Genomic DNA, 20,383 nt, shown 5'->3' on the forward strand with positions numbered 1-20,383 from the left:
TTACTCCTTCATCAGCCCAGTAAGTTTCCGGCGTGCAGGCTGTACACCTGTTAATGTGATGTGACACTGGTAAAGCTCATACCCGTTTGCATGTAGTGTTGATAGTGATACACTGACTTTGAAGTGTTAAAAAGGGAGAGTGATTAATGCGTGTAACACAATAAAGTGGAAGTAGCTGGTATTATCCGAAGCTTCCTTTAACGTCAATCTAAATGACTGTCACATACATCGTATTGACTGCAATATTTTGCGAGGTACATAACAATCATCAATAATTAGCCATTCGTCGTATTATTGTACACCTAAGTGTAATAATACATTGTTCATGTACTATTTGATTCAAAGAATGTTTTGGAAAGTATTCGAAGGATACATTGTACATGTTTCTCTGAAATATACCTGTATTTCGATAAATTTTCATTTCATTCATAATTATGCATGCATATCGCGTCATGTACCCCTGCAAAGTATTCTTATGTACGTATTCAAAAAATAACGCCCTTGTTTCTATTATTTATTTATCTTGGGGTATCTGCAAGTGAAATGCATATCCGTAGTGCAATGATGATGGCGTTTTATCATGTCTGGACATCTTTAAAAGCGAGTACATTAATCATACGAGTGCGGAGACAGTCCTGTAAACTCTGATTTTGAAGTTATTAGTGTAGTGAAAATCAGCTCATTGTGTCAATATCTATAGCGCCTTGGGAGGCGCAAAAACTGAGTATTTGTGTATTCATTTCATTCGCGATTTAACCCTAGTAAAAATATTTCGGTGTCCAACTGAAGTTGAAGATATTCACTGCCCTAAAATTGGTGGTGTATGTAGTTGCCATGTCTTATCTTATTCTTTTAAATCAGCAGTGTTAATGGAAAAAAAAGTTAGTAAAGAATATGAACAAAGATAATGATCAGAAAGCCCCTCTTAACTCTTAGACTCTGTGTATGATATTGCAAATCACAATAAACTCTTACGAAGAAGTAAGATTCCGCCGTCCCTCGTCTTTGATTATCTGTAAGACAGAAAAAAAAAAATATCACAGATATTTCCCAATTTTTGGTATTAGGTAAAATAGAAAATTGTTACTTTCTCTCCAAGGCTTAAGAAATACAATTTTTACTTAATACATAGGGCACCGACCAGACAATTTTTCATTACCAACTCTGTTCAATCGGAAAAGTTTAATAGTGTTCTTCACATTTACATTGTTATACATTACTTGTGCCTGGTTATGGTCTAACTACGGTACAACATACGTAGAGGGCGCCGTAACGCATTATTCAGCTAGAGCAAGCTGCTAGAGTCCATTATTGTGCATACGTCTATGTGGGGACTCTGTTCTGGAAGCAAAGAGCGATGGTGTGTTGAGACTTACAGGTTGTAATTAGCTATCATACTGGTCCATAACTGTGTTCCTCGTCACATTCCTCACAATGGCTGGCAATCTAAAAATACTGATGTGCTATCCGTGATGCGTAACATAGCCCCAACACGCTATGTAAAAATCTTAATGTCCTCTGAAGAAACATTAAATTATTATGAGGCGTGAGGTTGAGATGGTTAATGCGCAGTTTTACTCAAAATTGTCACAGTGGTTGTCCTTCTTTTGCTAAACCTCTGTTTTGTGCTAGTGTATGATTAGTTTCCAATTTCATCATGTTCATTGTCCAACTAGATAGGAAGCTGCTGTTTGTTTCCGTTATTTTAGCAAGCTGATGAAAATGGTTTAACCAGAAGAGATCTAAAAAGGTGGAAAACAAAATGAGTAGGTCAAGATAAGCACGAGATGAGAAGGCATAACGCAATTTTCCTCCTTTTTAATTACTGTTTTTATGTGGATATCGCTATATAATATCGTGATTTTGAGTAGGCGATGGAAAACTTTGCTGAACATTGAATAATCTTCATGTATTTTCGAAGTGGAAAACCGCAGTTACATCGATCGCTAAAATTGTTTCTAAAGAGGATATGTCGTTTAGCAATCTAACAAGATCAGTAAGAAATATTGGACATTGTCAAGTGTGAAAGTGTTCCGTATAAGCAAATACAAATGTTGTAGTTTGTTTTAAGACCAATAGCACGGGAGTATATGAGGGTGTAATATTCTAAGGCATATTACAAGGTACTCTAACCCATCATGTGCCTTTGAAATATAAAAGCAGATCATTTTGTTTTTGTTTTCATTGACTGTTTGATATCAACTGTTAAAGGTAGCTGTACTGTTTGATTAATAATACATGTAGTTTATGGTCATTGATATCTTGTTTTTACTAATATCTGTTAATGGTTCATTGTCTCTTGGTGGTATGAACGCTGCAGTCAAGATACTGTATAAGCAGTAAGATACCAATGCAAGACAAGCTAGTATGTGTTTCATAATAGGCCTAATTACAGAAACGTGGAAGGCGCTTAAGTTGACGCTACTACTAGTATAGTGACACAGAGGTCTAGACATTATGTGTCTTTGTTGCTTGTATTCCACCTATCTTATAATTCTAGAGCTGCTAAATTGCTAGCTGAGGAAAACTATCAGCGGCTTTCATATTACGCATGTGACTAAGTGCAACCTCGGTCAGAATAATGGAGAACATAATAAATTTACGATATTCTGTAAATAAAAGCAAAATAATTAATAACAGAGATGCAAATGTATACATAATAGTAATACCCGTGAATAATTATTATGATTGTTCTGTATTATGTGTTGAAGATTTCAAGCCAAGATTAATAATAGTATGCGCAAAACTATCTAATGTAATGCAAATTGAACAAAATACCGCCATGAGTAATTCACTCTAATCATTTTGTCTCACGTGATTACACATTCATGTTATTTTTTGTATTATTCTTAAGTGAATGAAAATGGTGGCTAAATGAAATATTTCAATCGTATTTATGTGTGTACAAATAATATTTATCGACGAATCCCGATAATCTTTGCAGTAAACACTGTTTAAGCTCAAGTGATATTTTAGTGCATTCGAATTTATTCCGTGATGGATGAAGGCTCATTTCTAACGCATTAAACATTATGCCTTTCTATTCTTATCTATTTTCTACAATATCCCCACACTCTCCTACATACATACATACGTACACACACACACACACACACACACACACACACACACACAAACACACACACACACACACACACATATATGTTATATATGTATGTATATATATATATATTATATATGTATATATATTTTATATATATATATATATATATATATATATATATATATATATATATATATATATATATATATATATATATATAATGCCTTTAGTACGTGTAATAATAATAAAATTTCTGCCAAATATCTTAAAGAATTAAAACCGACGTAAACTTTTTTACAACATACAGTCATTCATCTGTATGCATACACAATACATTAAATCATAGCCATGTATCGTTCGTATATCACAATGAATGCATGAAGAAACACATGAAAATCGAATGTGAACAGTATAAATAATTATTCTTATTGATATAAATGCTAATGATTACTACTACAACTACTTTTACTAGTCATTGCTAGTGATAATGCAATGCAAACATGAATCAACAATAGAAAAAAAATACACACACACGCGCGCACACACACTGCTTCCTCTGCTCCAGCGATGATGAGAAATCAAGACCGAACTACTATATCTCCATCACAGCAGCAGCAATGAAATCATTAGTATCATCAATATCAGACATTTCAAAATCGATTTTTATCAAATAAACTTTGATTCTTCTTAAAATTGTAGTATGCTTTTTGATATTTCATATAAGTGGTTTCTTATTATCTCGCAAAAAGTTAAAATCTGAATCCCCATCTCAACCAAAACTATATTTATATCCCTTTATCCATAATTGTTGCGAGACTGTCATAATGACGTCATAATACTATACCCGTTAAAGGAGAACTTCAGACGATTTCTAAGCCTTTTCAGTGAAAGTACAAAATACATCAATTGACCAGACTGTATGCTTCGAAAGGCTTTCGTAGGCCACCTGTGTGATGATCAGATAATTATTTCTCTTTTTTTTTTCTTCTGAAAATTGCCTTGAATCACCCTTTAAAATTCTGAAGGCTTAAAGAAAGAATGTTCTCTGAAAGTAAGCTAGCAATATACAAAGTAGTTATGTGCATGTGTGTGTGTGTGTATGTGTGTATGTATGCACTATTGTGGAATTTTTTTTTTCTTTTCACTATACGTGTAATACAATTTACCTTCAATTAAGTACACATGGTTCAGCGAATAGCGCCTGCAGGTTGTAACGTCGGTAGCTTAAGCAGATTGTTGTTGTTGTTGTTGTTTGGTTACAATTGGTAGCTTCAAATAGAAGAAGAAAAGCATACTCACACAAACACACATACACAGACTGTTGTCCATAACAGCTAGTGATCATAATTATTCGAAAAATACTGAGTATTTTGAGGAAACTTAATGACACTGCATAAGCGGAGACAACTAGTTTGTGGTAGATACGTTTAAGCACACTGTGCGTGCTGCTTGAGTGAATTTATGTGCTATTTCCACCCCCTTGCCATACACCTCTGCCTCAGCCTGATTGCACAATATTAGTGGTAACACGTTAAAAAAAAAAAAAAAAAAAGTTACCCTGACTTTTGTTCCCATACCGAATAGAACATAATACTTTGAAGCATTAAAAAGGAATAAACAAATAAAAAAAAAAAAAAAGAAAATCAAAAGTTAACGTCACGGACAGGATTCGAACCTGTGCGGGGAAACCCCATTGGATTTCGAGTCCAACGCCTTAACCACTCGGCCACCGGGACTTCATGCGAGCGGAGTGGTATTAACTAATATATTCTATAGCATGCAGCAGCCTCATTCCAAAAGGGTCATTTTATGGTTAACTTTGGGTTAAAGTACACATATTTACGCTAAACTCTTCTGAAAACGGACAAGTTTCTTATTTTTGTTCGCATAATATCTATTTCAGCCAGGTATACATGATTCATGTCCGAATACGTACTGTAAACAGAGTTCAGTGCGGCGGCTTCCGCATTCATTCGGAGGGCGATGACAAAAAGTGGTCTAGCGCCCTCTCCGTTATAATTCAGCCAATGATTTCACATTATTTCTCGGACGACGAGAGGTTTTTGCCCCGTCCGAAAGATCGGTCTGCATGGATTCTTGTCGTCAGGGATACTGTAAAAGTCTAGGAATGTTCTCGTGCATTTTAATTTCGCGAATTTCGCGAGTGCCAAGATTCGTGAAATTAAAATGCACGCGAAATTTCTTGTCGACACTATATGCATTGAACGCTAGTGGCAATTCGCGAAAATTTCATGCCACGTAAAAGGCCGTCGGCTCCAATTAGCGAAAATTTCGTGCCGCGAATGTATCATGTTTTACAGTACTGAAATAATTTTTCCGCGGAGACTACGTCTGGCTTCACTTGTGTTCACTGAGGGCGGTTGCCGGAAAAGTAAAAAAAAAAAAAAAAAAAAAAAAAATAAGATGAGGCGCTAACGTTCGACCCGCTGGACGCACATCATAATCATGCAATGAACGTGTTTTTATCGATGGTTTCAGCATAATGAATGAAAGAGTACCACCCTTGGTATTCGGTCCAGACTATTGATAAGCACAGGCAGCATTATAGAAAAAATAATAATCTCAAAGCATTGTAAAATGCTTCGCAGTTTGACAGTTTTATCGCATTGCGAAATTCAAGAATTACTAATAACTGATCATCACCAAATTTATTTTGCACCCATGACTAGATTGAAGCACGCTAAACCCTCAGTGATAACCTAATGATAACGACCAAACCAGACTTGAGGTCCGTTTCACGAAAGTCTTATGAGATGTTCCTTCATAAAACACATGGGAGATAGACATCATGAAATGGATTTGAAAGCTAGACTTCATGAAATGGATTTGAAAGTCTCATATTACGAGCGACTTTGGCCATTCTGAAATTATGTAAAAACTTATTATGATGACTTCATGACGATTTACTGACCCCTGCCACCAAATCGATCCATAGGCATGAAAGTGCATTGCTCTTTCAGTAGGCCTAATGAAATCTACACTACATTGTCAGGTAAAACAACTGTATTCAAGTTCCCCATTTTTTTTTTTTTTTTTTGGTAGCGAAGCAACCTTGACAATAATGGTTTAGACACTAACTGACGAAACTGCCCGAATCCCGTAGGCTGAAGAATCCTAAAAAAAGGAACCTTGATAAACAGTCAGTGATGTAATATTTACGAAACATTATTATTCGACAACCTTGCCCCCCCCCCCCAAAAAAAAAAAAAAAAATCTATGAAAAAACACACTAATACAAAGACGATTTTTCTTGTGAAATTTACTACGTGTACTATAGGCCTAGTTCTATGTAAGCCCTATGGGGTCCTAAAGTCAGTCCAACAAGACTACACACACCAAACGAATCAATACTGTCAACCAAATTCCTGATATATTTTTCCTCAATATATCGCATAGGCCTATGCTTCAGAGTTAAGTAATAAAGTGACAATAAGACATAATGGACCACACACAAGATGATGATTACTGACCCTATACCAGTAAAACATTTTAGTTTCAAACGAAAAAAAAAATCCCTCATGACAACTCAGAGCAGGAAAAGTAAGCTAGATGCACGGCATCTATTGTATGCAATATGGCGCATTTATAACAAATGAGACGTACAGTCCAATCTGTCATTTTCGTCTATTATGAAGAATTATATAGTACACACTCATACAGTACATTATTACTGTATGTGTGATGTGTGTGTTTGCAACATATTATGTGGCATTGTGTTAAGCCTTCTGCCTATAATAGTAAGCATTATAGGTTTACAAACATGATCCAAGTAAACAAAACAATACTGGTACTAAGAGTCTGAGAGGCTATATGCATGGCGTAATATCATTGCACTATAAGCCAGTTTACAGTTCCACTTTGCGCATGAGCAGAAAAAGGTCATTTTGTACAATCAGGCGTGTTTGTCTTTGAATTCACTGAGATAAACATCCCTGATGTAATGATTATTCATGTAACTTTTTTTTCTCTCTTTTTTCTTTAGTCTAAGAAAGGCACTCTCGTGGCCATACGCAGACGAGGAAATTTAATTACTTCCCCCTTTTCCTTACATTCGGATATTGCATTTCAAATAATTTGATCAGTTAATCAGAAAATCATGCAATAATAATACTATATGTTAAAGAATTGTAGCGTCTCATTTCTTACAAAATTTAGTTTGTTTTCATTTCTGTGCTAGTTACACAAGTGACTAACTCATCGTCTCTCTCTTTTGATTGAAACTATTCCATCAAAACATTGTTGAATTTCAATACTGAAAAAGCAAAAGTTCCCTCTTAGTGGAAGCACGGGGATAACCTTGGCCTTTAGACCGCCTCCCCTCGCTCGGTATTGCGCCACATTAAGATCATTGATCACGCAACACTTAAAGAACTCTTGGTTTGTTTCAAGGGTTGAGGGATTTTTATGTGCAATCTTGATATTCAATAACTAACGTATCTTCTTCTGTTTTAAGCTGTTATTTTCTAATCATTCCAACCAATATGTGCACCAGATCTCCAAACTTCAATTCCTAAAAATGCAAAGCTCACTCGTGCATCTGTGCGTGTGTGTGTGTGGGGGGGGGGGGATTGCCCCTCCCACTCCATCATTTACCACTGGCCTGCTTATTATAAACATCAGAATCAATTACACATCAGTATCCAGACAACGAATACTACTAACTACTAGTAGACCAAATTAAATCACCATATATTTCGCCTGTTCAGAAATTTTGTTCTGATTCCTAACACCAAGCTATACATTGAAATCGATGATTCTGTTACGTTAAACAAAAGTAATTGAGGTATACCCGTTTTGAGGTCATTAAACATAAAACGACCGAATTAATACCTCAAAGGACATATGCCTACTACGTAACAAAAACCTGGAAAGGATATGCTCCCCATAGCACAAGGAAATAATAATTGATACTTGTTGTATTATTTTATTCATTATCTGTTGCCAAATAGTCAAGCATTGTGCTTATTCTTGGCAATTAACTTGTTGTGTATGGAAGTTAAAGATGTAACGCATGTTATTTTAAAGTAATAAAGTATATACAGTCATGATGAAAATTGTTTAGAATAATTATCATAGTTATTACTATGTAGGGCATTATTTTTACAACGCTAATGAAATTGCAGAGAATTGATGTACTTCTAAGAAAACACCATATAAATTATAGAGAGAATAAATCAAATCATATCAAATCACATCACATCAAATCAAATTTTCATTTTGTGACACCGTAGAATGATAAACGTAGATTTGACACAAGTTTGCAGTTTGAATCATTTACACTCTGCACTTAAAGCTGGGGGTGTTTCATCAACGTTTGTCAGCGCTGACAGCTGTCAGCGCTGACAATTTCAGCAAAATCCTTGGTTTTGATTGGATGAGATGCTCTGGTCACTGACTGTTACTATGGCGATTGTCAGCGATGACAACTTCTTGCGCTGACAAACGTTGATGAAACACCCCCTATTACAATGAGAACATTATACACGGCGTAGATTTTACTCAGTCACTTGTTCTTACAGGATAATAATGACAAGGGTCAAAAGCTTTTGAACCACCAGATCAAAATCCATTCCAGTATACCATCCAGCAGCTGATTGTGTCCCTTTACATATGACTTCCGCTACTTTACATGCATGACCTGAAAACGGGTGCATCTATCAGTTTTGTTAACGTAACAAAATAAAAATTCACAATAATTGGTCCCTATGTACGAGGGAAGTGAAAGGAACCCTGAAATTCTGCACCGTTGTTGTGGTTATCGCAATCAAAATTGATTGAACTATTTGATAGATAGTGAAAAGCATAACATGCATCTAACTATAGTCTTGTATAAAATTTGCGTTGTACTTGATAAGTAAATTTTGCACATTAATTTTACCATGTGCACAAAGCCCCATAAAGTATACCAACTGCTTTCCACGAATATTTTTTGACGAGAGTACACACGGTCCAAGTTCGATGAACGGCAAAATAAGAGCGGATACATTTAACAAGAAACAACCTTCCTACATTTCCTAATGAGTGGCGTGCCATACAAAAAAGTGCACGAAAGGCCAAGGTATGAACCCTAAAGAGTGATAGTGAACTTTGAGGTCAAGGAATATCCGTTCATAGCATTAATAGTAGACTCCATGTGGGTTTCTCATGACTTTCGTATTCAAAGAAATATACTTTTTATCTGAAAATCTGAAATATACTTTTATCTGAAGTTATTTCCACAAATATAATATTGTACTAATTTGTAGGGGCAGTAGTCCTTGCCAAATTCAGTAGAAAAATTTTATGTTTTCAACAGTCTCAGAGATGCAAGTTTCAAAGCTTCACGTTTGCTCCCACCCATAACCTGTAATTACAGTGAGTTCATATTTGATTCTTTGCTTTCACTAAAGTCAGTGCTTCAAAATATACGTAGAAAATCACAAAGATCGGTCGGAAAAAAAGCTAGAGTAAACATCCTTCTGTGATAATAATTATAAGGTCTTATTACCTAGGGTAGCCTATCCACTTCTCTACCAGAGGGCCCTGCTATCATTATTACCCCAGCGTTGCCAGGTACCCATTTATTCACCTGGGTCGAGAGGGATATAGTGGGTAAAACATCTTGTCCAAGGACGTAAGCACTGGGCGGGGTTCGAACTCGGGTACTCCGATCGCGAGTTGGGAGTCTTATCCACTGTGCCATAAATAGCGCCCCCAGCGTGATAAAGAGAAGAGGAACAGAAAGTTAGTAAACAGACGAGGGACCCTTGTTCAACTATGTATAATGATGAAGAGACATTTAGAATTCCCAGATTCAACATTTCGGATGAAGTATTGAAGACGATGAGACATTAGATGAGATGTTGATGAGAGTTATTCGTCAGCTGATCTCGGCATCTGTCAAATCATTGAATGACTTGCGCTGTTTTTTGGAAATGAAATAAAAAAGGAAACTCGTATCTTTCGCAAAAAAAAAAAAAAAAAAAATGTATCAAGCTAAGCGCACTCTTTGGGTTGAAGGAACGACACAGTTAACTAGTGACTAAGAGCAGGATCCTTTTATACGCGGTTACAATTCGTTATCCCGCAGGTTCGTTGTCCCGCAGGTTCGTTATCCCGCAGGTTGTTAATCCGAAAATGAGTCAGCATGAAAAGATTCATTCTTTCAAAGGTTCGTTTATCCTAAAATTGGAATGAGGTTTCTTATTCCTAAAGGTTCGGTAACCCGAATGTTTCTTATTCCGAAGGTTCGTTAATCAAAAAAAAAAAATGGGAAAAAATGTTAGTTATTCCGACACTTTGTTAATCCGACAACAAAAGAAAAGTTTGTATTTCGTTTGCTTGTACCCACCTTCTATTCATTTTCGGATTAACGAACCTGGTTCCATTTTTGGATGAACGAACCTTCGAAATTATACTTATAATATCATACTTCATAATTATACTTCATGATACTCTTATTATGAATTTCTAGAAAATGATAATATAATAATCATGTAATGTCGACTTTGTATTTTGTTACGGTTTTTGTGATCGAATGCAAACAAATCTCACTATTGAACTTGAACTTGGAATGATGAACTTTTTTTTCATTTTCGGATTAACGAACTTACGGAATAACGAATATCACCCAATACATCACCCTTCGTGATTGTACATATTATTACGACCTCGTGAATGAGAATGATGATGACGGCACTCGACATCATCATCATTTATTGAGGAGGGATCCACAAACTTTATTCCTCAATCGCTATGTGTGCGATCTCTTTGGTTTCACCTTACTGGTTATTCATGATTACACGAATTTGCATAGATGCATATTCATAAAATTACGCATAGGCCCTATACATCACACCAATTAGAAATTGGCGTGGTAATGGGACCATCTCCTCATTCAAAGTTTGTTGAAAATCAAGTCCTCTTGAACATGAGTGGCATTGTGAGACTTGACGCATTTGTTGAGATATTGTTTCTTTGATGCAGATAACTTAAAGAGCTTCACGCGGTTTCACTCCTTCAAACAAGAGGTCGTTGTATTCACTCACCACCGTATGGCCCTGTCAGAACGAGTGCAGTCAACAGTTATACTCACATTCTGTAATTGACATTTTGCTAATGGGGTCAGCACAATCACCATGATGGACATGGGATTAAGCTTGCGTGTATTCAAGTTCAAGTTCAAGTTGATTTATTTCATTTCCAACAAACAAATAATTAGAAATACAATGAAACACTCGTACAGATGCCAGGAAATCAGTACCACAATGCGATGAACAGAATATCTATCCTCAGTGTATCGAAACTGTCATCTACTTCCGGGCAGCGACACTACCACCAGGCTGTCCCTGATTGCCGACAGTGACACGATGAACTTGGAACAAATATACTCAAGCTCCGAATTATGAAATAGTAGTCTTCCAAAGTTGGATTACCTTTTTTTTATACGCATTTGTGTATAGGCTTAAGCTTTTTCACAATGACTCTTATGAATCTTGCGAAAAGTAAGGTGTGGTAGCTCATAATGAATGATTTGGAATCAGAATTTGTTTGAACGACATTGAGCCGTGGGGAGATCACGTGCGTGGAAACTTATGCACGTGACAACGAAGATCACGATCAGTCGCCAATGAAAGGTGGAGCCAGAAAATAAAGGCTGGGTTTGATCATGCGTGCAAATCATCAATTATCATAATAAGACTGCATTGGTGTACGGCCACTCAATGAGCTCCGTTCGGTCGCAGGATATTTCATACCTCTCCATGTATCAGTTAGAATGCCGAAGCTCCATCGCTCAACCTCTCGACAGATATTACCTCGCTTTTTGTATTTGAAGTTCACGAACCAAGTTCACAACGATCATCATGGCCCAATGTAAAGGTGAGTTGCACTTGGATTATACAAGTCGCCATCGTTGTAAGAATGTTCCTGGGAGCGTTGGAAGTAAAGTGTATCGCCACTAAAATATTTCGGCTTGAAGTATTTGATAAAAAACAAAAACAAACTATCAATCAAATAGAAGTTTCATTAAAATCTGAAACAAAATTATCAGTTGCACAATTGTAAAGCTTCTTGTATTTTCATGGAAAAATAGATAGTCACTTGAATGTGCAAATGAATGCAGTTTGGCTTGTGATCTCGCTCAAGTCAACATCTAACCTACACCCCATTTTTTTTTATTAACTTCATTTTGTGTGGCACAACGTGAGAGCAGAATCCTTGGCCATTTGCATCAGATTATTACTAATGGCATCAAATGGGCCAATGTTGATGTTGCCAATTCATTAACATCACCTCATTATTGGCCAACCAATGGAGATGTAACACAATAAAAATAAAAATGGTATAGTTTTGGGATTCTAAAACCACAAAGAAACTTGTTCGGCCTCGTGTTATATATGTCAGTATTATATAGTTTATTGAACGGTACAATACCTCGGACTCGCAAGTACATAAACCCCAGTCAATCCATAACGCAGCTGCAAGAATGATTACGAAAGAATTCTCACATAACCCCCATTTTGAAGCAGCTATATTGGCTCCCTATATTATCCAATCACGCATAGTTTTTAAGATAGTGTTACTGACTTATAAGAGCCTGAATTCAATGGCACCAGAATAACATCAGTGAGTCTTTGGTCAGGTTATACTCCCACTCTGAATCTCAGATCAGGTTTATGGTGAGCAATATTTGCTCATGCTGTTCCTACACTGTGGAACACTCCTCCGCGCTATATAAAGGAAGCTTCCACAGTGTTAATGTTTTGTTAACGTTCTATTAAAAAAAAAAAGCATTTTGAATGAGTTTTGGTCTTGCAAACTGCAACATCTACGGTGCATACAGTACATTCCTTTTTTCCATTTTCAACCCTCTCCCTTAAATCGCATAGAGACACTATACGGTAGTTATATTATGCGTTTCAAAAAGCAATGTATAATAATAATAATAATAATAATAATAATAATAATAATAATAATAATAATAATAATAATAATAATAACAATAATAATACTAATAATAATAATAATGATGATGATAATGATAATAATAGTTATAATAATAATAATTATTATCATCATTATTATTATTATCATTATTATCATCATCATCATCATCATCATTGTAACTAACAGAGAGCGCACAAGTCCTCTTTCGACGGTTTGGCGTTTAGTTGCAAACAATCATCTACAAAAGAAATGCATAATGTCATGTACATAATAATATGTTCTTATTCTCAATGATGCCTCGCTCGGGTGTCTTCATTTGACTTCATTTGACCACATTTCTTTGACCAATAGTGCAATTTTATGGAGCATTGAATCCCTGAGTTTTACCTTGAACATTATAAACTATTTTGTACATTCTGTTATAGAGTTTATTATTATCTCGACATACCGATTTTCGCTTGTGTTTCGTCATCTTTCGTAATTAGCATGTTGTACTAAACGCTTATATTGTTTCTTTGGAACCTACATCCTACAAGCATTGCTTTTTAGTAGGTTCCTCATATTTACACATCATTTTGTTACATGTCCTTATACATTTGTAAAATTATGTCTAAAATTGAATGTTATGTTATATATATTTTACTCCGAAATCAAATGGAATATGAAGCCTGAATATGGAATGTGGAATATGGAACTTGAAAAAAAAAATACAAATACGAACATACAAACAGTTGATGATAGGCAAAATTGAAGACAAGATTAAGGCTTGGATAGTCAGAGGCTGAATTATGTGTACGGTTTTTTGTTTAGATTCGACTGTTGCAGAAATTTTGCGTAGATTCTTTGGAGGTCATTCCAAAGTTTTGGACTTATTGTAGTGTTTAACTGTTAGTATTGTGTGGTTGGTTGTATATATACATAATACACAATGAAAACGTGCGAAATCTGATAAATCTGTTACCATTTCTTGTCCCACTGAAATGATATTTGAATTTGGACAATGTTATTGTGCTATTCACCAATGTGTATGTATATCGTGAGTTTCTTTTTTTAAAACTATAATATTCGTATACCGGTGATAATATTGTGCGATTTGTCAACGTGCTATTTGTCTAAGTGTATGGGCAATGCATGCGCACGTGTGTATGTATCTACTATTGTGAGTTTTTTTTTTTTTTTTTTTTTTATTTACCATTATTCTGTTGGATACACATGGCTCATGGAATAGCGCCTGCGAATTGAACATTGTTAGATTTGCCTGGATTTGTATTTTCTGTACTTTAAAACAATCTACTGATTATACTAATGATGTTATGTATACTTATCTATTATGTTTTTGAGTGATCCATGTATAACAATCCTTGCTTTTAAGTGGGCCACTCTTTTCCATGCTTACTTTTCTGTCATCCTCCAAAGCGTGCGTAGGTTTTCTTAGTTATTCTACTTAAATATCTTACTATGAATACATGTGTTCTCTTGAGTCTGCTATTGACATTGCATTGTGTATTTTATTTTCTTTGATTGAAATTGATCAAACAATGTGCGGGCAATTTTGCAGACAATTTTGCAGGCGGACAAGGATTTTATGGGTGAGTTTCGCGTGCGGCTTACCTGCTGGACCCGTGCTACATACATTCTACTTACGTGTATTCGGTGTGACCTGCGTGTTACGCGCATGGGTGGCGAGTGAGGGCTGACAACTCGGTGAAGGAATCCCTCTGCCAGTGTCTGCAGGAATTGATATGGCAGAAGTCCCACAGAATGTCATTATCCTATCCGAAGCAGACTCTCAACTTACGATCAGAAAGGCAGTAAATGACCCTCATGTACGCAATTTGCTCGTATAGCTCGCTCCACGCACGCAGAATTGACCAGCTACACGGATAATGACAGTATCGACACCGTTCCTTGCCAGTAAAACACCCGCATTATGCTCGTAGAATGCCCGCAGATGACACGGGCATCCGGCGCATAGGCACACTCAGATACACGGGCAGTAAGATTTGTAAGATTTGTAAGATTTTATTGACTCTATCGACCCCCTCTGGGTAATGAGAGTACAAGGTCTACTTCAAGCGGGTTAACTGCCTGTGACTTGCGACAGCTACAGACCTCATAAAGGTGTTCTGCGTGGAACTCCGCGCGGGCAATCCCCGCGACTCACCCGGAAAAAGTTTTGGCCATGCTCTAAACTTGGCTGCGGGTAAATCGGACTTGCGTGCGCATCTCCAGGCAACTTTGGGCAAGATACGTATTAGGTACTGTCAGGTGCGGGCCAACTGCGGGGAGCACCGGGTAGCAAAACAATTTCCCCGCAAGTTAACCCGCAAGGCTTCCCCAGACATGGTATGACAAAACCTTGAGCATTCTCAAAACTTGTCCTGGGTGAGTCGCGGGGGTTTGCCCGTAGAGGTACACGCAGAACACCGTTAGGAGGTCATTCTAGGTCATTCTAGAAAATTTTGAAGTACTGTACACTCAGCGTGAGTCGAAAATCGGCAAAATCCATCCACAAAATAACGTTAAAAGTAGAATTAAAGTAAAGTTAATATCAGTATAACCTTGCCTGTGTGGGAACAATATCGTAAACTGAGAAACCGTGTTACGGCAATGATTAGAGCTGCAAAACAATCATGATAATGAAAGTATTGTTAAAAATCTCAGTGACTCTCCCGCAATGTGGAAAACACTTCGATGTATCATACCACGCAAGAAAAAATCAACCTCTATCAACAAGCTCGTATTTTCAGGTAATGAGGTAGTTGGTTATAAAAATATTGCCTCCAGTTTAAACGATTTCTTTGCAAATGTATCTTCTCGCGGAAAGGGCAATGTGCGATTTGGAAATGATATGAAGAAACATTTAATGCGTTCGACATCATCCCTTAAATCTAAGAATGTATTATTTACAGATGTGTTAAATTGTGTCAATATTGTCTTTGATGATGTCAATATCATCAAAGAAGGCTACCGGTTTGGACCAAATTCCTGCGTGTATCATTACAGATTCAGCAGATGTGATCTTAACTCCACAATTTCACATAATAAACCTCTCTTTAGCTACAGGCATAATACCGCAACAGTGGAAAATAGGGTGAGTTAGATTCCTTCACAAAGGAGGTAGTCAGGCGGTCGGATCTATCAAACTATCTAGTCCATGGGCCAGGCCAGATATTGGTACCACCTGAGGTGGCAAAACCTTTTTGGTGTCATTTTGTTTGTCGGGCATAGATATGCTTATCAAGCTATGATAGCATTTCCAAATACATTTCCAAATGAGTAACTTAGTCATAATAACTGAATTCTTAACCAATTTGGTCTCGTTGTTATATCCCTATACTTCTGAATCGAGACTATTAAACCGCTATACAAAGAAGAGCACTGTCGTCTGTAGGTGTTCTGTTGTAAACGCGGTGCGCTTAGTCTTCATTCAAAGCAACGAAGGGAATATCCAAAGGTTATGATGTCCACAGCGCTTAGTCTTTATTCAAGACGGCGAAGGGAATATCCAAAGCTTATAATACAGTGTATATCCCTTTATCTAAAAACAACAACAACAACAACAACAACAACAACAACAACAAAGCAATTCCTCGTGAATTTTACCGTATTTTTCAATAACTATTTATCATTTTCCGGTGAAAACGCTACGGTGAAAACGCTAATACCACGCCAATGTCGCTTTATTTCCATCCAACAATGAAAGATAATGCAAAATCAATGTACCGGTACACTACAATACATTATAATAAATAGTATTGTAAATGAACAGAGTGATTTTTGTTTAAAACTGATGTATTTGTTGAGAGGGTAGTATAAAAACAGTATAGATAATCCCTTTCATTAGGAACTGTAGATATGATAACGGTACATTGGTCTAGATAAAGACTAAGCGCACCGCGTGACAGCTGTGGACATCATAACCCTTTGGATATTCCCTTCGCTGCCTTGAATAAGGACTAAGCGCACCGCGTTTACAACAGAACACCTGTGGACATACAGAAGACAGTGCTCTTCTTTGTATAGCGGTTAGTTTCGATTCAGAAGTATAGGGATATAAAAACGAGACCAAATTGGTTAAAATTCATTTATTATGACTAAGCTACTCATTTGGAAATGCTATCACAGCTTGATAAGCATATCTATGTCCGACAAACAAAATGACATCAAAAAGGTTTTGCCACCTCAGGTGGTACCAATAACCCATTTTTCAGGTCTTGGCCCATGGACTAATAGACCAATCTGCATGCTCTCGGGTTTCATTTTTCAAAGGTGTTAGAAAGGTGTTAGAGTTTGAACAAGTTTACACATTACATACCAACATGGTTTTCGTCCTAAGCATTCTACATCCACTGCATTGGCAAATGTATTAGAAGATTTTCAGGTCTCAGTTGACAATGGGCAATGGTGGGGATGTTGATGCAACGGTAACCCCAGACTTGGAGGAAAAAAAAGGATTTTTATTTAATGCCGCAAGATATCCTTATTATCAGTAATGACCCCAGAATACTCCCTTGCGGAACACTACTTTCCACTGCAGAAAATGGAAAATAGTTCGCCAAATACTGCAGTGCAAAGGGGTGCTGTTCGTTATTCCGAAGGTTCGATATTCCGAAGGTTCGTTATTCCGAAGGTTCTTTAATCCGAAACACGCAAATTCCCTATACCTAGAGGTTCGTTAATCCGAAAATGAAAAAGGGTTCGTTAATCCGAACATTTGTGGCGCTATTCCTAAGGTTCGTTATTCCGAAGATTTGTTCATTCGAAAATGAAATTTGGAAAAACGAACCTTCGGAATAACGAATCTTCGGACTGAAGAGCCTTCGGAATAACGAACCTTCGGAATAACGAGCTGTAACCGTGCAAAGTGGTGTTCCGCAAGGGAGTATTCTGGGGCCATTAATGTTTATCTTTAACACTCAATGATCTCCCACGGGTATCAAACAATGTAAAGTTTCTTTGCGTGCAGGCGGCACCTGTTTACATCTTTCTGCTAAGGATCCAACAATCTTAGAAGCAACAATAAATGCCGAACTTCCTCTACTTAGTGAATAATTTTTCCATAGCCAGTTACTTCTCAATGTAAACAAATGTAATTTCGTATTAATTGGAACAAAAGCAAAGTTGCGTCATTTTGAATCTGTTGACAGAACCAAATTACGAAGGGTAACAGAATCCAAATACCTTGCGGGGTGACACTTGATGAAAATCTTTATTGGAAGGCTCACATTAATCGGGTCAAGCATAAGAGTAAGGGGTCTTCTATTGTTGAAACGATCTAGTTTAGAAGCCTTGTAGATGAAAAGTCAGCTCTTTCATTGTACAAAACGATCATTCAACCACACTTTGATTATTGTTCCATCACGTGGATGAATGGAAAAGTGTGCGACCTACAAACAAAGGCTCCAGACTCTACAGAATAGAGCTTTACGCATTGTGCTAGGCGTAGATGCTCGACGCTTAAAGGGAACGCAAACCCAAAGAGCAATGTGAATTGAGTGAAAGCAACGACATTAGTAGAACACATCAGTGAGAGTTTGAGGAAAATCGGACAATCGATGCAAAAGTTATGAATTTTTAAAGTTTTGGTGTTGGAACGGCTGGATGAGGAGGCTACTAGAGGTTATGACGTATGAGTTGACAACAATACAAAGAAATTATAAAGGAAATTCAACAAAAATTCACTTTCTAGCATTATGAAAGAGCACTTGACTAACCGCTTTCAGAAAAAGGGGGAATAATTGCTACCCTAACATTATGTCAGTATAAAGTTGAGGGAATTTGTAATGTTCATGAAAAATGATTTTTTTTTTGGAATTTTCGAATACCTGGGACTAAGTTCACTTAATCTAACATTTAATACTGAAGTTAGGCTTAAATGTGATTTTTTTTTTTTTTTTTTTATGAAACCACATAATCGCGAAATTATCATATTCAAAGTAGTGATATGACTTTTACTCCTATTTTCAGATGGATAGAATTTGGCCGTGAGAAAATGATTTGGCTAAAATTGGATGGAAAATTAATGGGTTTGGCCGTGAACTCGGTCACGGCCGAACGAAGTAGCGAGGAGCTCGCAACGTACTTGGTCGCAGCACTGTATAGCTGAAATTCATGCAGTTATCAAGCACTGCAAAAAGTCCGGTGTTAAATATGAATCACCGAGCTGGTGTTAAATTTCCGTTGCTCATTTATGATGTTATAGATTAACACCTCCCGGTATCAGATCAATATCATATAATATATCATAATAATAATAATAATAATAATAATAATAATAATAATAAGGTCTTATTTACCCAGGGTAGCCTCTTCAGTGTTGCCACTGCTCTACCAGAGGGCCCTGCTATTTATATCCTAGCGTTGCCAGGTACCACGCCCCCACATATATATATATATATATATATATATATATATATATATATATATATATATAGTTTTTTATTTTCTTTTTTCTTGTTGATTTTGAACTTCAACAAGACGATCAACACATTTACACCACAGTAACACCAGTTATTGGAGCTGGACGGGTGTTATACCATTGACATGAACACATCCAATGTCAAATCAACATCATGCAGTGTAATTGTTGAATTAACACCAGCGCATGTTCAAAAATATCACCAGCTACGGTGTCAAATTAACACAACAAAGTACCAGGCAAATACTTTTCAACACCATCACAACACACTTTCTACACCTGTGGGTGTTGTCCTCTATTGACACTTGATCGGTGTTCGATTAGACACCCATGGTGTTAATTCTACCACCGATGTTTTGCAGTGCATTCTTTTCAATTTTTTTTTTTTTTTTTTTTTTTTTGGAAAATAGCGATCCACTAAAAAGCTAAGCTTGTAGGACGTGGATCGCTAGATAATTGAATGTAGATTACTTAAGTCGTTTGTAAAAATATAGCTATTTTGAGATACGTTGGCTTTGACATTAATAAGAAATAAGAATAGAGTATCAATGCTAACGCCCAGACGGTGTTCATTGAACTGGTGTACCGGGAAAATATGAGAAGGACAACACCCTCGTACATACATTCAGTTACCCACACACATATACGACTCGAGACAGTACCGAGAAGAGAGAAGACGGTGACAATACAAGTCTACGAGGAACAAAAGACAGGAAAGGAAGAGGAAAGAAGAAAAAAAAAAAAGAGAGAAGAGAGGTCTGCACACAGAACACGCCAATGAACTGCATAATGAACACTGCATAATGAACACTGCATAATGAACACTGTACACATAATATTTGGTTAGCTTTGCTAGCTTACAGTTAGCTTACTAGATGCACTTAACTTGCAATCCATTGAAAAGAGACTAGAATATCAGTATTGTATATTGGTCTATAAAATAGTTAATG

The 20,383-nt window shown here is 36.6% G+C and overlaps 1 protein-coding gene and 1 non-coding gene across 2 annotated transcripts in view; one reads left to right on the forward strand and one right to left on the reverse strand.

Annotated features, from left to right (window-relative positions):
• Nucleotides 1-4,718: 4,718 nt before the first annotated feature.
• On the reverse strand, nucleotides 4,719-4,800 carry Trnas-cga (transfer RNA serine (anticodon CGA)). The gene has a single exon. It is a non-coding gene; the product is annotated as a tRNA-Ser (tRNA).
• Nucleotides 4,801-11,900: 7,100 nt separating this feature from the next.
• The window catches only part of LOC140245259 (sialin-like), a 33,916-nt gene continuing 25,433 nt past the window's right edge, over nucleotides 11,901-20,383 (forward strand). The window contains exon 1 of the mRNA XM_072324843.1: nucleotides 11,901-11,944. Coding sequence (XP_072180944.1) covers nucleotides 11,929-11,944 — 16 coding nt within the window. The 5' untranslated portion in view covers nucleotides 11,901-11,928. The remainder of the gene's footprint in view (nucleotides 11,945-20,383) is intronic.

Source organism: Diadema setosum, chromosome 22 (genome assembly GCF_964275005.1).
Source record: "Diadema setosum chromosome 22, eeDiaSeto1, whole genome shotgun sequence".
In the NCBI taxonomy this organism is placed as follows: Eukaryota; Metazoa; Echinodermata; class Echinoidea; order Diadematoida; family Diadematidae; genus Diadema; species Diadema setosum.